Raw genomic sequence first — 21,397 nt, 5'->3', positions numbered from 1 at the left:
GATCGGTCTGGTGTCGAGAGCTCCGACCCGGAGCGTGTAGCGTGAGTATGTTCCGGATCCAAACACGCCCGTAGTACTCAGTAGCATCCGCAGAAGACATGGTAGTGTCGAGAAAGACTCGGCAGCCTTCGTTCGATGACGGGGAGGGATGACATCTTTTTTGCGCGGAGGTGTGTGGAGAAGACGGGAGGCCTGTGAGCGGCCGTCCAAGGCTACGAGGCAGTCCGTGGCGTGGGCGGCGACGCGGCGATGCGGTGGTAGTGAGCGTAGGGCGTGTTTTGCGCGCAGGGGAGCTGAAAATCGTTTGCGAGGGTGTGAGGGTGGTTGTTCCGTTATGATGCTCCTTTGGCTCAGTTGGTAGAGCGTCAGTCTCATAATCTGAAGGTCGCCAGTTCGAGCCTGGCAGGGAGCACTTCTTTGCCTCTTTTGCCCTCGAATCTTATCGCCTTTTGCTGCCCCTGCACGCATGCCACAGGCAGCCGACATTGTCGCACAGATCCTCAGCGTCACGGCGAGCAGAGCTGGCTGCTCAGCCACCGGAAATTCACAGCGGAAGCCCACTTCCATCGGCTCCTACCATCGGTTCTCTCGTTGGCTCGGGTTCGAGTCGGGGAGGCGCGCTCCGATTTCGGCCGCCTTGGCTCGACTCAAACGTAAGTGAATCAGCAAGCTGAGCGCCGAAACCACGTTGTGGGTGTGTCTGTGGACTTCCGGACACGCAGAACATCTTGTACACGACGACGTAAGAGGATCGGTCTGGTGTCGAGAGCTCCGACCCGGAGCGTGTAGCGTGAGTATGTTCCGGATCCAAACACGCCCGTAGTACTCAGTAGCATCCGCAGAAGACATGGTAGTGTCGAGAAAGACTCGGCAGCCTTCGTTCGATGACGGGGAGGGATGACATCTTTTTTGCGCGGAGGTGTGTGGAGAAGACAGGAGGCCTGTGAGCGGCCGTCCAAGGCTACGAGGCAGTCCGTGGCGTGGGCGGCGACGCGGCGATGCGGTGGTAGTGAGCGTAGGGCGTGTTTTGCGCGCAGGGGAGCTGAAAATCGTTTGCGAGGGTGTGAGGGTGGTTGTTCCGTTATGATGCTCCTTTGGCTCAGTTGGTAGAGCGTCAGTCTCATAATCTGAAGGTCGCCAGTTCGAGCCTGGCAGGGAGCACTTCTTTGCCTCTTTTGCCCTCGAATCTTATCGCCTTTTGCTGCCCCTGCACGCATGCCACAGGCAGCCGACATTGTCGCACAGATCCTCAGCGTCACGGCGAGCAGAGCTGGCTGCTCAGCCACCGGAAATTCACAGCGGAAGCCCACTTCCATCGGCTCCTACCATCGGTTCTCTCGTTGGCTCGGGTTCGAGTCGGGGAGGCGCGCTCCGATTTCGGCCGCCTTGGCTCGACTCAAACGTAAGTGAATCAGCAAGCTGAGCGCCGAAACCACGTTGTGGGTGTGTCTGTGGACTTCCGGACACGCAGAACATCTTGTACACGACGACGTGAGAGGATCGGTCTGGTGTCGAGAGCTCCGACCCGGAGCGTGTAGCGTGAGTATGTTCCGGATCCAAACACGCCCGTAGTACTCAGTAGCATCCGCAGAAGACATGGTAGTGTCGAGAAAGACTCGGCAGCCTTCGTTCGATGACGGGGAGGGATGACATCTTTTTTGCGCGGAGGTGTGTGGAGAAGACAGGAGGCCTGTGAGCGGCCGTCCAAGGCTACGAGGCAGTCCGTGGCGTGGGCGGCGACGCGGCGATGCGGTGGTAGTGAGCGTAGGGCGTGTTTTGCGCGCAGGGGAGCTGAAAATCGTTTGCGAGGGTGTGAGGGTGGTTGTTCCGTTATGATGCTCCTTTGGCTCAGTTGGTAGAGCGTCAGTCTCATAATCTGAAGGTCGCCAGTTCGAGCCTGGCAGGGAGCACTTCTTTGCCTCTTTTGCCCTCGAATCTTATCGCCTTTGCTGCCCCTGCACGCATGCCACAGGCAGCCGACATTGTCGCACAGATCCTCAGCGTCACGGGGCTCCTACCATCGGTTCTCTCGTTGGCTCGGGTTCGAGTCGGGGAGGCGCGCTCCGATTTCGGCCGCCTTGGCTCGACTCAAACGTAAGTGAATCAGCAAGCTGAGCGCCGAAACCACGTTGTGGGTGTGTCTGTGGACTTCCGGACACGCAGAACATCTTGTACACGACGACGTGAGAGGATCGGTCTGGTGTCGAGAGCTCCGACCCGGAGCGTGTAGCGTGAGTATGTTCCGGATCCAAACACGCCCGTAGTACTCAGTAGCATCCGCAGAAGACATGGTAGTGTCGAGAAAGACTCGGCAGCCTTCGTTCGATGACGGGGAGGGATGACATCTTTTTTGCGCGGAGGTGTGTGGAGAAGACAGGAGGCCTGTGAGCGGCCGTCCAAGGCTACGAGGCAGTCCGTGGCGTGGGCGGCGACGCGGCGATGCGGTGGTAGTGAGCGTAGGGCGTGTTTTGCGCGCAGGGGAGCTGAAAATCGTTTGCGAGGGTGTGAGGGTGGTTGTTCCGTTATGATGCTCCTTTGGCTCAGTTGGTAGAGCGTCAGTCTCATAATCTGAAGGTCGCCAGTTCGAGCCTGGCAGGGAGCACTTCTTTGCCTCTTTTGCCCTCGAATCTTATCGCCTTTTGCTGCCCCTGCACGCATGCCACAGGCAGCCGACATTGTCGCACAGATCCTCAGCGTCACGGCGAGCAGAGCTGGCTGCTCAGCCACCGGAAATTCACAGCGGAAGCCCACTTCCATCGGCTCCTACCATCGGTTCTCTCGTTGGCTCGGGTTCGAGTCGGGGAGGCGCGCTCCGATTTCGGCCGCCTTGGCTCGACTCAAACGTAAGTGAATCAGCAAGCTGAGCGCCGAAACCACGTTGTGGGCGTGTCTGTGGACTTCCGGACACGCAGAACATCTTGTACACGACGACGTGAGAGGATCGGTCTGGTGTCGAGAGCTCCGACCCGGAGCGTGTAGCGTGAGTATGTTCCGGATCCAAACACGCCCGTAGTACTCAGTAGCATCCGCAGAAGACATGGTAGTGTCGAGAAAGACCCGGCAGCCTTCGTTCGATGACGGGGAGGGATGACATCTTTTTTGCGCGGAGGTGTGTGGAGAAGACAGGAGGCCTGTGAGCGGCCGTCCAAGGCTACGAGGCAGTCCGTGGCGTGGGCGGCGACGCGGCGATGCGGTGGTAGTGAGCGTAGGGCGTGTTTTGCGCGCAGGGGAGCTGAAAATCGTTTGCGAGGGTGTGAGGGTGGTTGTTCCGTTATGATGCTCCTTTGGCTCAGTTGGTAGAGCGTCAGTCTCATAATCTGAAGGTCGCCAGTTCGAGCCTGGCAGGGAGCACTTCTTTGCCTCTTTTGCCCTCGAATCTTATCGCCTTTTGCTGCCCCTGCACGCATGCCACAGGCAGCCGACATTGTCGCACAGATCCTCAGCGTCACGGCGAGCAGAGCTGGCTGCTCAGCCACCGGAAATTCACAGCGGAAGCCCACTTCCATCGGCTCCTACCATCGGTTCTCTCGTTGGCTCGGGTTCGAGTCGGGGAGGCGCGCTCCGATTTCGGCCGCCTTGGCTCGACTCAAACGTAAGTGAATCAGCAAGCTGAGCGCCGAAACCACGTTGTGGGTGTGTCTGTGGACTTCCGGACACGCAGAACATCTTGTACACGACGACGTGAGAGGATCGGTCTGGTGTCGAGAGCTCCGACCCGGAGCGTGTAGCGTGAGTATGTTCCGGATCCAAACACGCCCGTAGTACTCAGTAGCATCCGCAGAAGACATGGTAGTGTCGAGAAAGACTCGGCAGCCTTCGTTCGATGACGGGGAGGGATGACATCTTTTTTGCGCGGAGGTGTGTGGAGAAGACAGGAGGCCTGTGAGCGGCCGTCCAAGGCTACGAGGCAGTCCGTGGCGTGGGCGGCGACGCGGCGATGCGGTGGTAGTGAGCGTAGGGCGTGTTTTGCGCGCAGGGGAGCTGAAAATCGTTTGCGAGGGTGTGAGGGTGGTTGTTCCGTTATGATGCTCCTTTGGCTCAGTTGGTAGAGCGTCAGTCTCATAATCTGAAGGTCGCCAGTTCGAGCCTGGCAGGGAGCACTTCTTTGCCTCTTTTGCCCTCGAATCTTATCGCCTTTTGCTGCCCCTGCACGCATGCCACAGGCAGCCGACATTGTCGCACAGATCCTCAGCGTCACGGCGAGCAGAGCTGGCTGCTCAGCCACCGGAAATTCACAGCGGAAGCCCACTTCCATCGGCTCCTACCATCGGTTCTCTCGTTGGCTCGGGTTCGAGTCGGGGAGGCGCGCTCCGATTTCGGCCGCCTTGGCTCGACTCAAACGTAAGTGAATCAGCAAGCTGAGCGCCGAAACCACGTTGTGGGTGTGTCTGTGGACTTCCGGACACGCAGAACATCTTGTACACGACGACGTGAGAGGATCGGTCTGGTGTCGAGAGCTCCGACCCGGAGCGTGTAGCGTGAGTATGTTCCGGATCCAAACACGCCCGTAGTACTCAGTAGCATCCGCAGAAGACATGGTAGTGTCGAGAAAGACTCGGCAGCCTTCGTTCGATGACGGGGAGGGATGACATCTTTTTTGCGCGGAGGTGTGTGGAGAAGACAGGAGGCCTGTGAGCGGCCGTCCAAGGCTACGAGGCAGTCCGTGGCGTGGGCGGCGACGCGGCGATGCGGTGGTAGTGAGCGTAGGGCGTGTTTTGCGCGCAGGGGAGCTGAAAATCGTTTGCGAGGGTGTGAGGGTGGTTGTTCCGTTATGATGCTCCTTTGGCTCAGTTGGTAGAGCGTCAGTCTCATAATCTGAAGGTCGCCAGTTCGAGCCTGGCAGGGAGCACTTCTTTGCCTCTTTTGCCCTCGAATCTTATCGCCCTTCTCCCCTGCGCGCAAAACACGCCCTACGCTCACTACCACCGCATCGCCGCGTCGCCGCCCACGCCACGGACTGCCTCGTAGCCTTGGACGGCCGCTCACAGGCCTCCTGTCTTCTCCACACACCTCCGCGCAAAAAAGATGTCATCCCTCCCCGTCATCGAACGAAGGCTGCCGAGTCTTTCTCGACACTACCATGTCTTCTGCGGATGCTACTGAGTACTACGGGCGTGTTTGGATCCGGAACATACTCACGCTACACGCTCCGGGTCGGAGCTCTCGACACCAGACCGATCCTCTCACGTCGTCGTGTACAAGATGTTCTGCGTGTCCGGAAGTCCACAGACACACCCACAACGTGGTTTCGGCGCTCAGCTTGCTGATTCACTTACGTTTGAGTCGAGCCAAGGCGGCCGAAATCGGAGCGCGCCTCCCCGACTCGAACCCGAGCCAACGAGAGAACCGATGGTAGGAGCCGATGGAAGTGGGCTTCCGCTGTGAATTTCCGGTGGCTGAGCAGCCAGCTCTGCTCGCCGTGACGCTGAGGATCTGTGCGACAATGTCGGCTGCCTGTGGCATGCGTGCAGGGGCAGCAAAAGGCGATAAGATTCGAGGGCAAAAGAGGCAAAGAAGTGCTCCCTGCCAGGCTCGAACTGGCGACCTTCAGATTATGAGACTGACGCTCTACCAACTGAGCCAAAGGAGCATCATAACGGAACAACCACCCTCACACCCTCGCAAACGATTTTCAGCTCCCCTGCGCGCAAAACACGCCCTACGCTCACTACCACCGCATCGCCGCGTCGCCGCCCACGCCACGGACTGCCTCGTAGCCTTGGACGGCCGCTCACAGGCCTCCTGTCTTCTCCACACACCTCCGCGCAAAAAAGATGTCATCCCTCCCCGTCATCGAACGAAGGCTGCCGAGTCTTTCTCGACACTACCATGTCTTCTGCGGATGCTACTGAGTACTACGGGCGTGTTTGGATCCGGAACATACTCACGCTACACGCTCCGGGTCGGAGCTCTCGACACCAGACCGATCCTCTCACGTCGTCGTGTACAAGATGTTCTGCGTGTCCGGAAGTCCACAGACACGCCCACAACGTGGTTTCGGCGCTCAGCTTGCTGATTCACTTACGTTTGAGTCGAGCCAAGGCGGCCGAAATCGGAGCGCGCCTCCCCGACTCGAACCCGAGCCAACGAGAGAACCGATGGTAGGAGCCGATGGAAGTGGGCTTCCGCTGTGAATTTCCGGTGGCTGAGCAGCCAGCTCTGCTCGCCGTGACGCTGAGGATCTGTGCGACAATGTCGGCTGCCTGTGGCATGCGTGCAGGGGCAGCAAAAGGCGATAAGATTCGAGGGCAAAAGAGGCAAAGAAGTGCTCCCTGCCAGGCTCGAACTGGCGACCTTCAGATTATGAGACTGACGCTCTACCAACTGAGCCAAAGGAGCATCATAACGGAACAACCACCCTCACACCCTCGCAAACGATTTTCAGCTCCCCTGCGCGCAAAACACGCCCTACGCTCACTACCACCGCATCGCCGCGTCGCCGCCCACGCCACGGACTGCCTCGTAGCCTTGGACGGCCGCTCACAGGCCTCCTGTCTTCTCCACACACCTCCGCGCAAAAAAGATGTCATCCCTCCCCGTCATCGAACGAAGGCTGCCGAGTCTTTCTCGACACTACCATGTCTTCTGCGGATGCTACTGAGTACTACGGGCGTGTTTGGATCCGGAACATACTCACGCTACACGCTCCGGGTCGGAGCTCTCGACACCAGACCGATCCTCTCACGTCGTCGTGTACAAGATGTTCTGCGTGTCCGGAAGTCCACAGACACACCCACAACGTGGTTTCGGCGCTCAGCTTGCTGATTCACTTACGTTTGAGTCGAGCCAAGGCGGCCGAAATCGGAGCGCGCCTCCCCGACTCGAACCCGAGCCAACGAGAGAACCGATGGTAGGAGCCGATGGAAGTGGGCTTCCGCTGTGAATTTCCGGTGGCTGAGCAGCCAGCTCTGCTCGCCGTGACGCTGAGGATCTGTGCGACAATGTCGGCTGCCTGTGGCATGCGTGCAGGGGCAGCAAAAGGCGATAAGATTCGAGGGCAAAAGAGGCAAAGAAGTGCTCCCTGCCAGGCTCGAACTGGCGACCTTCAGATTATGAGACTGACGCTCTACCAACTGAGCCAAAGGAGCATCATAACGGAACAACCACCCTCACACCCTCGCAAACGATTTTCAGCTCCCCTGCGCGCAAAACACGCCCTACGCTCACTACCACCGCATCGCCGCGTCGCCGCCCACGCCACGGACTGCCTCGTAGCCTTGGACGGCCGCTCACAGGCCTCCTGTCTTCTCCACACACCTCCGCGCAAAAAAGATGTCATCCCTCCCCGTCATCGAACGAAGGCTGCCGAGTCTTTCTCGACACTACCATGTCTTCTGCGGATGCTACTGAGTACTACGGGCGTGTTTGGATCCGGAACATACTCACGCTACACGCTCCGGGTCGGAGCTCTCGACACCAGACCGATCCTCTTACGTCGTCGTGTACAAGATGTTCTGCGTGTCCGGAAGTCCACAGACACACCCACAACGTGGTTTCGGCGCTCAGCTTGCTGATTCACTTACGTTTGAGTCGAGCCAAGGCGGCCGAAATCGGAGCGCGCCTCCCCGACTCGAACCCGAGCCAACGAGAGAACCGATGGTAGGAGCCGATGGAAGTGGGCTTCCGCTGTGAATTTCCGGTGGCTGAGCAGCCAGCTCTGCTCGCCGTGACGCTGAGGATCTGTGCGACAATGTCGGCTGCCTGTGGCATGCGTGCAGGGGCAGCAAAAGGCGATAAGATTCGAGGGCAAAAGAGGCAAAGAAGTGCTCCCTGCCAGGCTCGAACTGGCGACCTTCAGATTATGAGACTGACGCTCTACCAACTGAGCCAAAGGAGCATCATAACGGAACAACCACCCTCACACCCTCGCAAACGATTTTCAGCTCCCCTGCGCGCAAAACACGCCCTACGCTCACTACCACCGCATCGCCGCGTCGCCGCCCACGCCACGGACTGCCTCGTAGCCTTGGACGGCCGCTCACAGGCCTCCCGTCTTCTCCACACACCTCCGCGCAAAAAAGATGTCATCCCTCCCCGTCATCGAACGAAGGCTGCCGAGTCTTTCTCGACACTACCATGTCTTCTGCGGATGCTACTGAGTACTACGGGCGTGTTTGAATCCCGAACAGACTCACGCTACACGCTCCGGGTCGGAGCTCTCGACACCAGACCGATCCTCTCACGTCGTCGTGTACAAGATGTTCTGCGTGTCCGGAAGTCCACAGACACGCCCACAACGTGGTTTCGGCGCTCAGCTTGCTGATTCACTTACGTTTGAGTCGAGCCAAGGCGGCCGAAATCGGAGCGCGCCTCCCCGACTCGAACCCGAGCCAACGAGAGAACCGATGGTAGGAGCCGATGGAAGTGGGCTTCCGCTGTGAATTTCCGGTGGCTGAGCAGCCAGCTCTGCTCGCCGTGACGCTGAGGATCTGTGCGACAATGTCGGCTGCCTGTGGCATGCGTGCAGGGGCAGCAAAAGGCGATAAGATTCGAGGGCAAAAGAGGCAAAGAAGTGCTCCCTGCCAGGCTCGAACTGGCGACCTTCAGATTATGAGACTGACGCTCTACCAACTGAGCCAAAGGAGCATCATAACGGAACAACCACCCTCACACCCTCGCAAACGATTTTCAGCTCCCCTGCGCGCAAAACACGCCCTACGCTCACTACCACCGCATCGCCGCGTCGCCGCCCACGCCACGGACTGCCTCGTAGCCTTGGACGGCCGCTCACAGGCCTCCTGTCTTCTCCACACACCTCCGCGCAAAAAAGATGTCATCCCTCCCCGTCATCGAACGAAGGCTGCCGAGTCTTTCTCGACACTACCATGTCTTCTGCGGATGCTACTGAGTACTACGGGCGTGTTTGAATCCCGAACAGACTCACGCTACACGCTCCGGGTCGGAGCTCTCGACACCAGACCGATCCTCTCACGTCGTCGTGTACAAGATGTTCTGCGTGTCCGGAAGTCCACAGACACGCCCACAACGTGGTTTCGGCGCTCAGCTTGCTGATTCACTTACGTTTGAGTCGAGCCAAGGCGGCCGAAATCGGAGCGCGCCTCCCCGACTCGAACCCGAGCCAACGAGAGAACCGATGGTAGGAGCCGATGGAAGTGGGCTTCCGCTGTGAATTTCCGGTGGCTGAGCAGCCAGCTCTGCTCGCCGTGACGCTGAGGATCTGTGCGACAATGTCGGCTGCCTGTGGCATGCGTGCAGGGGCAGCAAAAGGCGATAAGATTCGAGGGCAAAAGAGGCAAAGAAGTGCTCCCTGCCAGGCTCGAACTGGCGACCTTCAGATTATGAGACTGACGCTCTACCAACTGAGCCAAAGGAGCATCATAACGGAACAACCACCCTCACACCCTCGCAAACGATTTTCAGCTCCCCTGCGCGCAAAACACGCCCTACGCTCACTACCACCGCATCGCCGCGTCGCCGCCCACGCCACGGACTGCCTCGTAGCCTTGGACGGCCGCTCACAGGCCTCCCGTCTTCTCCACACACCTCCGCGCAAAAAAGATGTCATCCCTCCCCGTCATCGAACGAAGGCTGCCGAGTCTTTCTCGACACTACCATGTCTTCTGCGGATGCTACTGAGTACTACGGGCGTGTTTGAATCCCGAACAGACTCACGCTACACGCTCCGGGTCGGAGCTCTCGACACCAGACCGATCCTCTCACGTCGTCGTGTACAAGATGTTCTGCGTGTCCGGAAGTCCACAGACACGCCCACAACGTGGTTTCGGCGCTCAGCTTGCTGATTCACTTACGTTTGAGTCGAGCCAAGGCGGCCGAAATCGGAGCGCGCCTCCCCGACTCGAACCCGAGCCAACGAGAGAACCGATGGTAGGAGCCGATGGAAGTGGGCTTCCGCTGTGAATTTCCGGTGGCTGAGCAGCCAGCTCTGCTCGCCGTGACGCTGAGGATCTGTGCGACAATGTCGGCTGCCTGTGGCATGCGTGCAGGGGCAGCAAAAGGCGATAAGATTCGAGGGCAAAAGAGGCAAAGAAGTGCTCCCTGCCAGGCTCGAACTGGCGACCTTCAGATTATGAGACTGACGCTCTACCAACTGAGCCAAAGGAGCATCATAACGGAACAACCACCCTCACACCCTCGCAAACGATTTTCAGCTCCCCTGCGCGCAAAACACGCCCTACGCTCACTACCACCGCATCGCCGCGTCGCCGCCCACGCCACGGACTGCCTCGTAGCCTTGGACGGCCGCTCACAGGCCTCCCGTCTTCTCCACACACCTCCGCGCAAAAAAGATGTCATCCCTCCCCGTCATCGAACGAAGGCTGCCGAGTCTTTCTCGACACTACCATGTCTTCTGCGGATGCTACTGAGTACTACGGGCGTGTTTGAATCCCGAACAGACTCACGCTACACGCTCCGGGTCGGAGCTCTCGACACCAGACCGATCCTCTCACGTCGTCGTGTACAAGATGTTCTGCGTGTCCGGAAGTCCACAGACACGCCCACAACGTGGTTTCGGCGCTCAGCTTGCTGATTCACTTACGTTTGAGTCGAGCCAAGGCGGCCGAAATCGGAGCGCGCCTCCCCGACTCGAACCCGAGCCAACGAGAGAACCGATGGTAGGAGCCGATGGAAGTGGGCTTCCGCTGTGAAACCGATGGTAGGAGCCGATGGAAGTGGGCTTCCGCTGTGAATTCCAGCTCTGCTCGCCGTGACGCTGAGGATCTGTGCGACAATGTCGGCTGCCTGTGGCATGCGTGCAGGGGTAGCAAAAGGCGATAAGATTCGAGGGCAAAAGAGGCAAAGAAGTGCTCCCTGCCAGGCTCGAACTGGCGACCTTCAGATTATGAGACTGACGCTCTACCAACTGAGCCAAAGGAGCATCATAACGGAACAACCACCCTCACACCCTCGCAAACGATTTTCAGCTCCCCTGCGCGCAAAACACGCCCTACGCTCACTACCACCGCATCGCCGCGTCGCCGCCCACGCCACGGACTGCCTCGTAGCCTTGGACGGCCGCTCACAGGCCTCCCGTCTTCTCCACACACCTCCGCGCAAAAAAGATGTCATCCCTCCCCGTCATCGAACGAAGGCTGCCGAGTCTTTCTCGACACTACCATGTCTTCTGCGGATGCTACTGAGTACTACGGGCGTGTTTGAATCCCGAACAGACTCACGCTACACGCTCCGGGTCGGAGCTCTCGACACCAGACCGATCCTCTCACGTCGTCGTGTACAAGATGTTCTGCGTGTCCGGAAGTCCACAGACACGCCCACAACGTGGTTTCGGCGCTCAGCTTGCTGATTCACTTACGTTTGAGTCGAGCCAAGGCGGCCGAAATCGGAGCGCGCCTCCCCGACTCGAACCCGAGCCAACGAGAGAACCGATGGTAGGAGCCGATGGAAGTGGGCTTCCGCTGTGAATTTCCGGTGGCTGAGCAGCCAGCTCTGCTCGCCGTGACGCTGAGGATCTGTGCGACAATGTCGGCTGCCTGTGGCATGCGTGCAGGGGCAGCAAAAGGCGATAAGATTCGAGGGCAAAAGAGGCAAAGAAGTGCTCCCTGCCAGGCTCGAACTGGCGACCTTCAGATTATGAGACTGACGCTCTACCAACTGAGCCAAAGGAGCATCATAACGGAACAACCACCCTCACACCCTCGCAAACGATTTGCATTTCTCCTGGTGCAGGAGTATCCAGAGGCAGACTTGGTGGATGATGAGCGGGCAAACCTGGCAACCCGTTTATTTAGAAAGGGGTTGTCATCATTTTTATCTTGCCAAATCACCGCCGGGCCGTCGGCTGCCGTCATCCATATTTGTGCAGAATGGTGACTCGGGACAGTACAGAACAGCTATATCATCCATGTTGATGTGACGATATGTACGGTGGGCGCACATTGGCTGGACTATCGATAATAGAACACGAAATTTCTTCTCCGTCATCACATTTTTGGTGTCTACTGGCCATCTGCAAGATTTCTCGAGAACGCAAAGTCTAGTTATTTTCCGAGTTTACCAACATCATCAGGAGCAATTGGTGATTTGTGTTGACATTAATAGTCTATCACGCGGACTTTCTCAAGTCAAGGCTGCCTCCTACGAATGGGTCGGCTCTCCGACACCCTGCGTCGATTATAACGGCTGTTAGCACCACCCGGAAGCTAGGACAGCACACTTACAGGAATACCTCATCACGCTGTGTTGCAACGAAATGTGCAGGATCTTACACAGCATGTACATGGTCTTAGTGGACTAGTAACATCGCTAGCAGGATAAGTAAAGGCGTTAACCCCCCAACGACCACACGTTGTATCTGACAACATGTCACATGTTGTATATTTTAGACATACAACATGTTTTAATAGGGATTGGCTCTAAAAACGGCAAAAGTATACTTAAATCAAGTATAAGCAAATCTTGGGCATAACAAGGCGACCTCCCCAATGCACAGGGGTAGGTGGGTTTGGAACAGAGAGGGTTTGGAACAGAGAAGCCACAGCAAAAAGCTGTCCCAGCTCCCTCTCTTCCGAAATCAGTGGCTGATGCTCATTTGAAGAATCGCCGGCTGAGACGCAAGACCCCAGAAGTGACAATGGGACCAAAGCGCGCGCCCCAGCGAGAAACCCGCAGTGAGCACCAGCGCTTTTTGCAGCGCTTGGAAGGACGGAGCGCGGGGGAGAGGCGGCGTCTCCAGAAGGAGCATGCGGATTTCCTGGCAGGGCGCCGCGACACCGACGCGGACTTTGGCGACGATTGCTCGTCGCCACCGGCACGCACGCCACGGCCGTATGTACCGCCGCCGATGGGCAAGAGCGCGTCGTACATGGAGAGGAGAAGCAGTTGGCCTCGAAGTAGCGGCGTGTGGTGGCTGCCAAAACATACGCAGATTCTGGCAAGAAGGCGCTTCCACGACGCAAGCAGAAGTCGGTGCATGCGGAGTTCGTCTCGGAGGACGAAGCCGACGACGAAGATGAGGACTACGAGGATGAAGAGGCAAACGAATACGACGACGATGAGGAGCTGGAGGAGCTAGAGGAAGAGGAAGTGGTGTCGCCGGAGACGACGAAGGCGAAGGGCAAGGCGAAGGCGAAGGCGAAGCAGAAGCCCAAGGCCCAGGCGAAGAAGCCGCGAAAGCCAACGGCTGCGGAGCTTGCGAAAGAGACCAAAGAGGCGCGGCGCGCTGCTGCCGAGCTGCGTTGCATTGCGTCGGCAGCAGCTGAAGCGAAAGGCGCGTCTGAGCTGGATCAAGCACGGAAGAAGATTGATGAAGCGACGAAGAAGACGACGACGAAGAAGGACAATCACGTGGACACTTCTCCTTCATCGAACGGCAGCGCGACGCCTGTGTCTGAGCAGCGGCCATCGTCGGCGTCGCCGCAGCCACGGTACAACTTATCTATCTGGTGGACCATCCAACATGTACTAACTGTTGATGTTGTATTTCTTGTAGTCTGGTACAGCATGAAGATCATACAACAAGTGGAGTGGTGGATGATACAACATGCGCAGGTGGAGAAAGGTACAACATCGCATGGCATGGTATACAACATATGTGACATACTACATGATGACTGACGCTTTGATTTGATTATACTATAGGAGCGTCTCCGCACTTCAAAGTCCGACACGCGATTCGACTGATAGAGCCGCCGAATCATCCCAGCCTCAAGCGGCCGAGTATGAGGTGCTCAACTCAGACTGCGAAGACATCGAAACGGAGGTTGGCTTCTATGACGATGATGATGAGTTCCAGCGTACCAATGACGACCGGCACAGAGATGGCACTGCAGACGAAAGCAGCGAGTGGGATGATGCAATGAACGCCAGCGGGTCCGAGATTGATGACATGCCAGTTGCTGCGGGTGAAACTCTGTCAGCCGACGCTGAAACCACACCAGCGGAATCGAGTAGTGATCGCCCTGCTCGTGACTAGATAGAGCTGCGCAAGGACGAGATGAGCGCGTTTGCCCAGGATGAGCACAACATGGCGGACATGCGATCAAGTGGCTGGGAGTTTGGTACGTGATCATCTGATGTTGGCATATACAACATGTACTCACGAAATCATGTTGTCTGTGGCGTCATGTAGATCCGGCGAAGTTTCCTCCGGATGCGAGGTACCCAGGCTTATACACAGAGGCGTACGGTCCGACTTCTGAAGTGTTGGAGCTGGCAGAGTCGCCGCTGGATTTGTTTCTATTCTTCATGCCGAAGAAGTTCTGGAGAAAGGTGGCAGCAGAATCGAATCGGTACTTCCTGCAGAACGTGACCACACGGGTCGACCGAATGTATGCCAATCAAAAGACGCCGGGCAAGAATTCAAGGGATGAGTTCATGATGCGCGAGGCGAAGAAGGACGACATTGAAGCTCACGAGATTATACACGTCCTGGGATTGCTGCTGGCGCGGATGCTGAACCCACAGCGCCGCTGTTTTCGAGACTATTGGTCTACGGAAAGGGTTGGAGCTGTGGCACGCGGAACGTTCAACGACTACATGCCTCGCCATCGATTCGAGCATATCATGGCTAACCTACAGTTCACGAACAACGCCGACCCTCAAGCAGCATCGGACAGGGCGTGGAAGGTGCGCTCCGTGGTCAAGACGCTGCAGGAAACCTTCCCGCGAGGATATACTACACCGCCGGTCGTATCGTTCGATGAAGGCGTCATACCCTCCCGCAACCGAAACAACCCGACCCGCCAATACCTCAAGAACAACCCGCACAAGTGGGGCACCAAGCTCTTCCTGACGTGCTGTGCAGACACAGCTTACTGCATGCGGTAAGGAGAACACGACGCGGGTCCATATGGACCCGCGTCGTGTTTTTTTTTGCTTAAGTCAACATGTTGTATCTAACACCTGATTGTAATATGTGATGTTGGATTATACAACATACAGCCTTGAGGTATATTGTGGAAAAGCCCAGCATGCGGCGGAACTAGGCAACGTACCGGACAGCCAGCGTTCTGCGGACCCGAACTCCGGGCCAGTTGCAGTGACCCGCAACCTTGAGGCCGTTCTACCAGCGCCGCTAGACGATGTTTACCACCTGGTGGTGACGGATAGATTCTACACGTCGGTTCAGCTCGCGCTTCAGCTACTACAGCGCAATGTATATTCAATTGGAACTATCATGGGGGACAAAGTCGGATATCCACAAGAAATCGTGGAAAAGAACCGCAATCGTCCTAAGCGCGTGCAGCATGGAGCGGTGCGGATGGCGGTGGCTCGGAACTGTGGATTGATGACGGGATTAGTTTGGTGGGACCGGAAGCCCGTTCAGTTCTTAGGAACCGAATCAAGCAGAGCAATGGAGACATATCGTAAGTACCTATCAAATTATCTGTTTTACAGTCGAGGCTAACTGTGCTTTTTGTAACATTGTAGAGCGACGTACACGGGGCACAGGAGGTAGACGCCATGCTGTTCCCTGCCCATGGTGCGTGATTACCACCAGTGGATGGGTGGAGTGGATATCCACGATCAACTCCGACTCCAGCCCTATTCTCTGCAAGGGCAGACGTCGTGCAAGAAGTACTACAAGTCTATCTTCTTAAGACTGGTAGACGTGGCAATCGTGAACGCCTACATCGTATTCCGGGAGGCGGCCAAGCGCATGGATCTCAAGCCAGCTTCGCATGCCGAACTTTTGCTGGAGCTACACGCCCAGTTATTGCAGCTCAAGAAATAAGATTTCGTGGAGCGGGTAAGTCTACATGTTGTATGGGGTACATGTTGTATGCGAGTACGTTCGCTGAGCGTGCAGATACATGTTGTCTCTGGCACATGTATGCCAGTGCATTCGCTGAGCGTGCAGATACATGTTGTATGGGGTCCATGTTGTCGCTAACATTGCTACTCTAGCCGTCAGCAAGTGGTGACGACGACGAAGATGCAGAACTTATGGCGCCCTTGCAAAAGGACCACGAGCCGGTAGAATGCCCAGACTGGCAGATCGTGAACGGCGTTCGTAAGCGTCGGCAGCGGCAGTGCAAGGTGTGCTCAATTCTAAAGCGCAAGGTTAGAGAGCGCCGCGCTACCAAGTACTACTGTGCAGCATGCAGCAAGTCGGACACAGCACGGTACGTAGTTCATTTCGGATAAGTTGGTTATGTCTATCTAACTAGCTTTCTGCAGTTTGTACTGGTGCAACAAGGCCTGGAAACACTACCCAGGGAACTCTATGACGTGCTTTCCAATTTGGCACAATAAGTGGGAAAACGGGAGCAAACGTCCGCACCCGCGTTGTGGGCGCGGCATCCAGGCTCGGGCCGCTGGCACTGGCGGAGGTAAGAAGCGCAAGCGTCAGGATTCTGAAGAAGACGCTGAAGAAAAGGAGGATGAGGATGAAGAGCAGGAAGCTAGAGAGGAGTAAGCTGGGGGCGACGTCGCTTCGCCTAGTTGTAGAGGTGAGGCTTCCGGAGATGTCGCCAAATGAGTAGGGAAACTTTGACTGGTAGCGAGGAAGGCCATTGGCCAGTTAGGTGAGCAAGCATGCGTTTTGTCTTTTGATATGATGATGTGTCCTCCTCTTATAGCCGTCTCTGTCTCCTCTGGCCAGTCTCTTGATAAAAAGGTCACTGCACCTCCCTGCCAAAATCGATATCATGGTATGCCTTAAAACATGATTAGCGTAGCCACGCTGTACCTACAACATGCTAGAGGATTTGCTGAGAGGTCTCATGTCGCGTTTTTCAGAAAAACGCCACGTACTTTAACGGGAACATAGTGAAATTAAGTGTCCGGTGTCTATAACAAGCTGTATCGTACAACATCTGAAAAATTCGATTATGTCCGAAAAATGGCTTGGGCGTAACCACGCTTAGACCCGTCGCCTTCATACCTCAACAACCTGTATCGTAGCGTGTAGATTTTTCTACTGTGCTGTTAGTGGTGTAGCCTTGACTCGTAAACCAAGAGCGACTGCAACGATTGTTGTCTGGCGGCTGATTTAGCCTACAAGGAGCGAATGCCGGTTGCACATCGGACATTCCGTCTGAATAGGAAGCAAATCGGCCGGCTCTGGCTTAATCGCCCGATTAGCTAATGTAAATCCGACTCATATGCTTTGACTCTGCAAGTCGTCCTAGGTAGTAATCTTGAGTATAAATCGAGGAACCCCAGTCTAATTAGGAGGTCGGATTTATCAAATCGGGGGTCGTCGGTCTTAGTAAGCCACTAAATCGGCGAATTTACAATCCAATAAGACATTCTAATCGGGTTTCACAATACATGTAGTGTTATCAACAAGATATACATTTAAAAAGTTGCCCCAGCTGCCTATCATTCCCTTGAATGAAACATTCCCTTATCTGGTACCATGATTGTCACACTTGACCAGTACATTTCCACTAATCAGCGGGTTCTATAATATGGGCAATTCCCAAGTTTTGGTCTCATAACCCAAATTTTGATAGTGACACTGCGTTACAAGTTGAATCATGTCCTATCCACACAGCACCTGTTGACACAATGCTCCACCTCTTCTCCAACGGACTCTTCACCAATTTCTGCGTAGCCGGCTGTCACCATGGAGCTTATGGCCGCTAGATAGGGCCGAGACCCGCTCTATTCTGCAGGTGGCCGTCATGTCGCCGTGAAGGATGCCACCACGAACTGCACCTGCTTAGTGAGCAGTGCTCACTGCTCCACTTGATGCTGGCCTGGTTCCTCTCACTGAAGATGGTCGTTCTCAAAGGCGTGTCACACTTTTCGTGACGGCGGTACCTCTAGGCCGATTAACTGAGGTACAAAGAGCCTCGCTTACCTCCACGATAGGCCAGACGCCCAACTTACCATCAACATTAAGCAGCTGTAGCGCGGACGCGCTACAGCTGCCAAAAACTTGACTTTGCCAATGTACCTTTTGTTCGGGCACGAACGGTAGGGAAGCTGCTCCGCAACCGTTTAGTAGTATTTTGTAGCCCCTTTGTAGAGGTCGAACCACTTTTCATCCACATGCACCATGTCGTACATGTGATGCATGCGGTAACTGCAGCCACCTATAATACACATTATTCGAAAACATTCAAGCCAATTCAAAATAAATTTGAATTTATCGGTGAACCAAAATAATATCGATTGAAGCTAGAACTAAATGATAGCAAAGCAAACAATTATCGCGTCACTGTTGTACGGTACCTAGAGGCATGTCCACGTGGGATAACGCCCACTGCAGACGTCTCAGCTTGTGGGCAGCAGTAATTGACGGCTTCACGCGCGACGTAGCGCGGTGAAGCGATCCGTCGGCAAGGTAGCGTTGACGAGTTGTCCTCAGGATGCCGCTCGCCGCCGCGAGTGCCCGCTGGGTTTGCCGTTGGCACAGCGGTACAGCTTGTACCAGCTGTTCCACCTCCTCGGGTGTCAGCCGTCTCCAACGCGGAGTTACCACCCGCCTCGGAGCGGCTAAGGCCTTCACATCGTGTCGATTGCGCCAGAGCTTCTTCACAGTGTTGTGGCAGACACTAAACGCTGTCATTGCAGCGGGAATTGCGCCGCGGAGGAGCGTCCCGCGAACGCTACGCTCAGCGAGGAAGAGCACGACGCGCAGGCGGGTTGCGGGGGGAATGTCAGCTTGACCGGCGGCTCTAGGCATTGTGGTGTTTGTCGGTCGGAGAAGTAAATACAGACAGAGATATCTTATTAGTTATAAGCTCGAAATTGGGTGCGGTTCGCAGTTCAGTACCGCGTTCATAGCCGTGTCCGCGATGCTGCCCCCCCCCCCCCGAATGGGAGGAGCAGGTAGTGCGTTGGGCTTCCTTCCTTCGGAAGAAATGGGTCCCTGTGACGGGTATGATGGTTCATATTTATGCTAAAGCTTGCTATCTCAGTTTAGCTCTGCCGGTTGATAAGTTCGCAGCGTCCCAAACGTGGAGGTTGGTTTTCCTTCTCTGCAACAAGTTTTCAATGCGCCAGAGCCAGAACAGACCGGAGACGGCAGTCGCACAAGCAGAAAAAAAAATGGTGGGTAAGGGAAGGAAAATATGTCAAAGCTTGGTGAAGGCCAGGTTTTAATGCTGACCAAACAGGTGCTGACTGTACTTTCTATGTTTGTATCGCAAATGCTACCCATTTCTATTGTTGCAGCAAATTTAGAAAATATTCTGGCACAAACAATCACAGTCACTGGGCCGAAAACAGTTTGGATGAATTGTGCTGGTAAAGATAACGAACAAATAACTATCGATACGACCCACGCATGTTTTTTAGAGGTGACGATTTCATAGCAAACTCGAGAAAATACTGTGTTTCAACATGGCTTCGGTTCATAAATTTGGGGCAATCTACGCGGTCAGTAAATCGGCGTGTAGGTCTATAGATGATGAAACAACGATCTGATTGTGCAGGTTTTCTATACCATTTTCTGACTAGATAATACATGCGTACCCCATGCTATTGCTGCTTGGTGACGTCTCAGGACACTAAAGAAAAGATATAGAAGTTCCCGTGCGTCTGTTAAAGAGTCTTCAGGCTTGCCATGGTCCTGTCGCGCTCAATGCCCAGCCGAATGTTCTTTTTGCTACAAGACTTGATCTGCAGTTTTATGTGAGGGTTGAACAATCTGGGTTAGAACAGAACTCAATGGTACTGCCCTCATATAAACCAGCGGCGTGCAGTGTAGGCTCGCTGTCACAGCAACCTAAATTGGCTTGAAGATATTCGCTGTATTGCTACTTTATGTAGTATGGTTCTACAGTAGTTTGTGGTGAAGCGATCGTGTTTCTTCACAGAAAACAGTTATAGGCCCTCCTTGACCGACAACAGGCTCCTAGAGCTTGGATCCGTCTCGGCTGGCACAGGGTGTGTGTTGTTGTTGGTCAGGCGCACGATGTGTACCCCTGGGTAGCGGCTCTTTTCACCAGGAGGTTCGTATCGACCCCGTAAATCAGACAACTACGCCGAGCTTACACTAGAATCCAACCCAAATAGCGCTATACATGTTATACAATCATACAAATTCTGATTTACCCTCTCTTATTTCTCTAGGCTCAGACTAAGGCCAAAATAGGCCCAAATCCGAGGCACTTGTTTAATTTTGGGGACACCACTTCTCGGAAAGAGGATACGATGTACCCTGTCACCAACTTCTTCAGTTCGACACAGGTACAATAGACCCCAAATATACAGCAAAGACGGCTTGCAGTCCGCCAAATAAACAGATATGGAATACTTCCAGGCCGGAGCAGTGGGTCATTTACCTAAGTTACTTCGAGTTTTGTCGTGGAGAGCGGCCTTCCAGGCTGTGAAAGAAGCACTTGTGCCTTTCGAAGCAAAATGAACTCTGTTTGGTTAAAGGTAACATGCACAAAATCCTTCCTTAGCGACTCTTCGGGGACTGCGATTTTCTGCGGAGTGTTGATCTGGACTTGATCGGTCGCTATACCGGATGCCTTCTCGGAGTTGATGGATAAACTTTGGATTCTGAGAGATGTCACAGACTAACTAAGTGTTCTTGGATTTGGAGCCCTGAGCCGAAGCGGTTGGTAGACGTTTGTGGGAAGAAAGTCTGCGGGCGCAAAGTTTGGGTGTCGTTATTCTGGGAATGCAATGGGGAATCTGAGAAGGGACTCAGTTCCCAAGTTGCGAACCAGAGTCGAGCCCCGCCTTGTATAGATTCGCAGGGAAGATCTCCTATATTTCAATCCACTTCAAGAAACAGAATCCATTCACCCACGTTGATCTGCATTTCAGGGTTCCGCGCTCGCTACAAACATACGCTTGCTTTTATTTGACTCCAAACTCCACAAGAACTCTCAGAATACCAGATATGATTACCAGATTCCAAGAATGTATCACTTAGGATATGTTTTATTTGAGGGCAGCATGCTCCCACAGCAAACTGCCAAAACTTATATTTTAGCCAGCATATTAAATTTCACAACCTATAGGGTCTCTACCAACTTCCGCACGCCAACTCCAGCCGCACCCCTGAAGCCGCCCAAGCCGACCACGTCCAAGCAAGAAGCTGCCCGCGCCCAAGCCGACGCCGTCCAAGCAGGAGCCGCAACAGGCCCAAGCAGACGCAGCCTGTATATGAGCAGTCCGAGTCGAAGCAGTCCGCGCAAACACAGCCCGAACAGCCCGATCCAGAAGCGTGAATTAAGCATGAGTGGTGTTATCAATGATATGGATGAGTTCAACATTATTATGATGTTGCTTCTTGCTACCCTTGTTACTGCTGTTGGATCGGTCGATGGAAGAAGAATTCGCAAGAGCTTACTGTCACGGGCAACTACTTCGAAGAGAACTTCAACGCTTCAGATGAATCCTTCCAACGATCGTTTCGGATGAGACGTTCGTGTTTCAAGAAGTTATGCAGCTATCTTCAGTAGCAATGGTCAGTATTCTATGGGCATGTCCCTGAGTCTAACCGAACCAAGTACTGACTCGACATGAAACTTGCGCTAACATGACG

General features: G+C 55.0%; 6 protein-coding genes and 16 non-coding genes across 22 annotated transcripts; 11 read left to right on the top strand and 11 right to left on the bottom strand.

The window, feature by feature from the left end:
* Window positions 1-339: 339 nt before the first annotated feature.
* Window positions 340-412, top strand: PHYSODRAFT_t816. The gene has a single exon. It is a non-coding gene; the product is annotated as a tRNA-Met (tRNA).
* Window positions 413-1,088: 676 nt separating this feature from the next.
* Window positions 1,089-1,161, top strand: PHYSODRAFT_t817. Its single transcript has one exon. It is a non-coding gene; the product is annotated as a tRNA-Met (tRNA).
* Window positions 1,162-1,837: 676 nt separating this feature from the next.
* On the top strand, window positions 1,838-1,910 carry PHYSODRAFT_t818. The gene has a single exon. It is a non-coding gene; the product is annotated as a tRNA-Met (tRNA).
* Window positions 1,911-2,529: 619 nt separating this feature from the next.
* On the top strand, window positions 2,530-2,602 carry PHYSODRAFT_t819. The gene has a single exon. It is a non-coding gene; the product is annotated as a tRNA-Met (tRNA).
* A 161-nt stretch (window positions 2,603-2,763) lies between these two features.
* Window positions 2,764-3,039, bottom strand: PHYSODRAFT_331443 (hypothetical protein; the record flags this gene model as incomplete). Its single annotated transcript, XM_009528238.1, has 2 exons — window positions 2,764-2,897; window positions 2,967-3,039. 2 exons carry the CDS (start codon window positions 3,037-3,039, stop codon window positions 2,764-2,766), a joined length of 207 nt encoding a protein of 68 aa, XP_009526533.1.
* Window positions 3,040-3,278: 239 nt separating this feature from the next.
* Window positions 3,279-3,351, top strand: PHYSODRAFT_t820. The gene has a single exon. It is a non-coding gene; the product is annotated as a tRNA-Met (tRNA).
* Window positions 3,352-4,027: 676 nt separating this feature from the next.
* PHYSODRAFT_t821 lies at window positions 4,028-4,100 on the top strand. Its single transcript has one exon. It is a non-coding gene; the product is annotated as a tRNA-Met (tRNA).
* A 676-nt stretch (window positions 4,101-4,776) lies between these two features.
* PHYSODRAFT_t822 lies at window positions 4,777-4,849 on the top strand. The gene has a single exon. It is a non-coding gene; the product is annotated as a tRNA-Met (tRNA).
* Window positions 4,850-5,517: 668 nt separating this feature from the next.
* PHYSODRAFT_t779 lies at window positions 5,518-5,590 on the bottom strand. Its single transcript has one exon. It is a non-coding gene; the product is annotated as a tRNA-Met (tRNA).
* A 676-nt stretch (window positions 5,591-6,266) lies between these two features.
* PHYSODRAFT_t778 lies at window positions 6,267-6,339 on the bottom strand. The gene has a single exon. It is a non-coding gene; the product is annotated as a tRNA-Met (tRNA).
* A 676-nt stretch (window positions 6,340-7,015) lies between these two features.
* PHYSODRAFT_t777 lies at window positions 7,016-7,088 on the bottom strand. The gene has a single exon. It is a non-coding gene; the product is annotated as a tRNA-Met (tRNA).
* Window positions 7,089-7,764: 676 nt separating this feature from the next.
* On the bottom strand, window positions 7,765-7,837 carry PHYSODRAFT_t776. Its single transcript has one exon. It is a non-coding gene; the product is annotated as a tRNA-Met (tRNA).
* A 676-nt stretch (window positions 7,838-8,513) lies between these two features.
* Window positions 8,514-8,586, bottom strand: PHYSODRAFT_t775. Its single transcript has one exon. It is a non-coding gene; the product is annotated as a tRNA-Met (tRNA).
* Window positions 8,587-9,262: 676 nt separating this feature from the next.
* Window positions 9,263-9,335, bottom strand: PHYSODRAFT_t774. The gene has a single exon. It is a non-coding gene; the product is annotated as a tRNA-Met (tRNA).
* A 676-nt stretch (window positions 9,336-10,011) lies between these two features.
* On the bottom strand, window positions 10,012-10,084 carry PHYSODRAFT_t773. The gene has a single exon. It is a non-coding gene; the product is annotated as a tRNA-Met (tRNA).
* Window positions 10,085-10,785: 701 nt separating this feature from the next.
* On the bottom strand, window positions 10,786-10,858 carry PHYSODRAFT_t772. The gene has a single exon. It is a non-coding gene; the product is annotated as a tRNA-Met (tRNA).
* A 676-nt stretch (window positions 10,859-11,534) lies between these two features.
* PHYSODRAFT_t771 lies at window positions 11,535-11,607 on the bottom strand. Its single transcript has one exon. It is a non-coding gene; the product is annotated as a tRNA-Met (tRNA).
* Window positions 11,608-12,190: 583 nt separating this feature from the next.
* PHYSODRAFT_300537 (hypothetical protein) lies at window positions 12,191-14,005 on the top strand (the record flags this gene model as incomplete). The annotated part of the gene is made up of 3 exons (XM_009528237.1): window positions 12,191-12,220; window positions 12,835-13,498; window positions 13,917-14,005. The coding sequence occupies 3 exons, from the start codon at window positions 12,191-12,193 to the stop codon at window positions 14,003-14,005; spliced, it is 783 nt and encodes a 260-aa protein (XP_009526532.1).
* Window positions 14,006-14,127: 122 nt separating this feature from the next.
* On the top strand, window positions 14,128-14,529 carry PHYSODRAFT_419380 (hypothetical protein; the record flags this gene model as incomplete). Its single annotated transcript, XM_009528236.1, has 1 exon — window positions 14,128-14,529. A coding segment is annotated over one exon (402 nt), but the record flags the coding sequence as incomplete, so codon positions are not given.
* Window positions 14,530-14,537: 8 nt separating this feature from the next.
* On the bottom strand, window positions 14,538-14,720 carry PHYSODRAFT_500685 (hypothetical protein; the record flags this gene model as incomplete). Its single annotated transcript, XM_009528235.1, has 1 exon — window positions 14,538-14,720. A coding segment is annotated over one exon (183 nt), but the record flags the coding sequence as incomplete, so codon positions are not given.
* Window positions 14,721-14,947: 227 nt separating this feature from the next.
* Window positions 14,948-15,316, top strand: PHYSODRAFT_421035 (hypothetical protein; the record flags this gene model as incomplete). The annotated part of the gene is made up of 1 exon (XM_009528234.1): window positions 14,948-15,316. A coding segment is annotated over one exon (369 nt), but the record flags the coding sequence as incomplete, so codon positions are not given.
* A 3,386-nt stretch (window positions 15,317-18,702) lies between these two features.
* On the top strand, window positions 18,703-18,996 carry PHYSODRAFT_500234 (hypothetical protein; the record flags this gene model as incomplete). Its single annotated transcript, XM_009528233.1, has 1 exon — window positions 18,703-18,996. A coding segment is annotated over one exon (294 nt), but the record flags the coding sequence as incomplete, so codon positions are not given.
* Window positions 18,997-21,397: the final 2,401 nt, after the last annotated feature.

This window comes from Phytophthora sojae (assembly GCF_000149755.1).
Source record: "Phytophthora sojae unplaced genomic scaffold PHYSOscaffold_4, whole genome shotgun sequence".
NCBI classification, from domain to species: Eukaryota; Oomycota; class Peronosporomycetes; order Peronosporales; family Peronosporaceae; genus Phytophthora; species Phytophthora sojae.
Note: the sequence above shows the minus strand (reverse complement) of the source record. Positions and strands in the feature narration are given on the sequence as shown.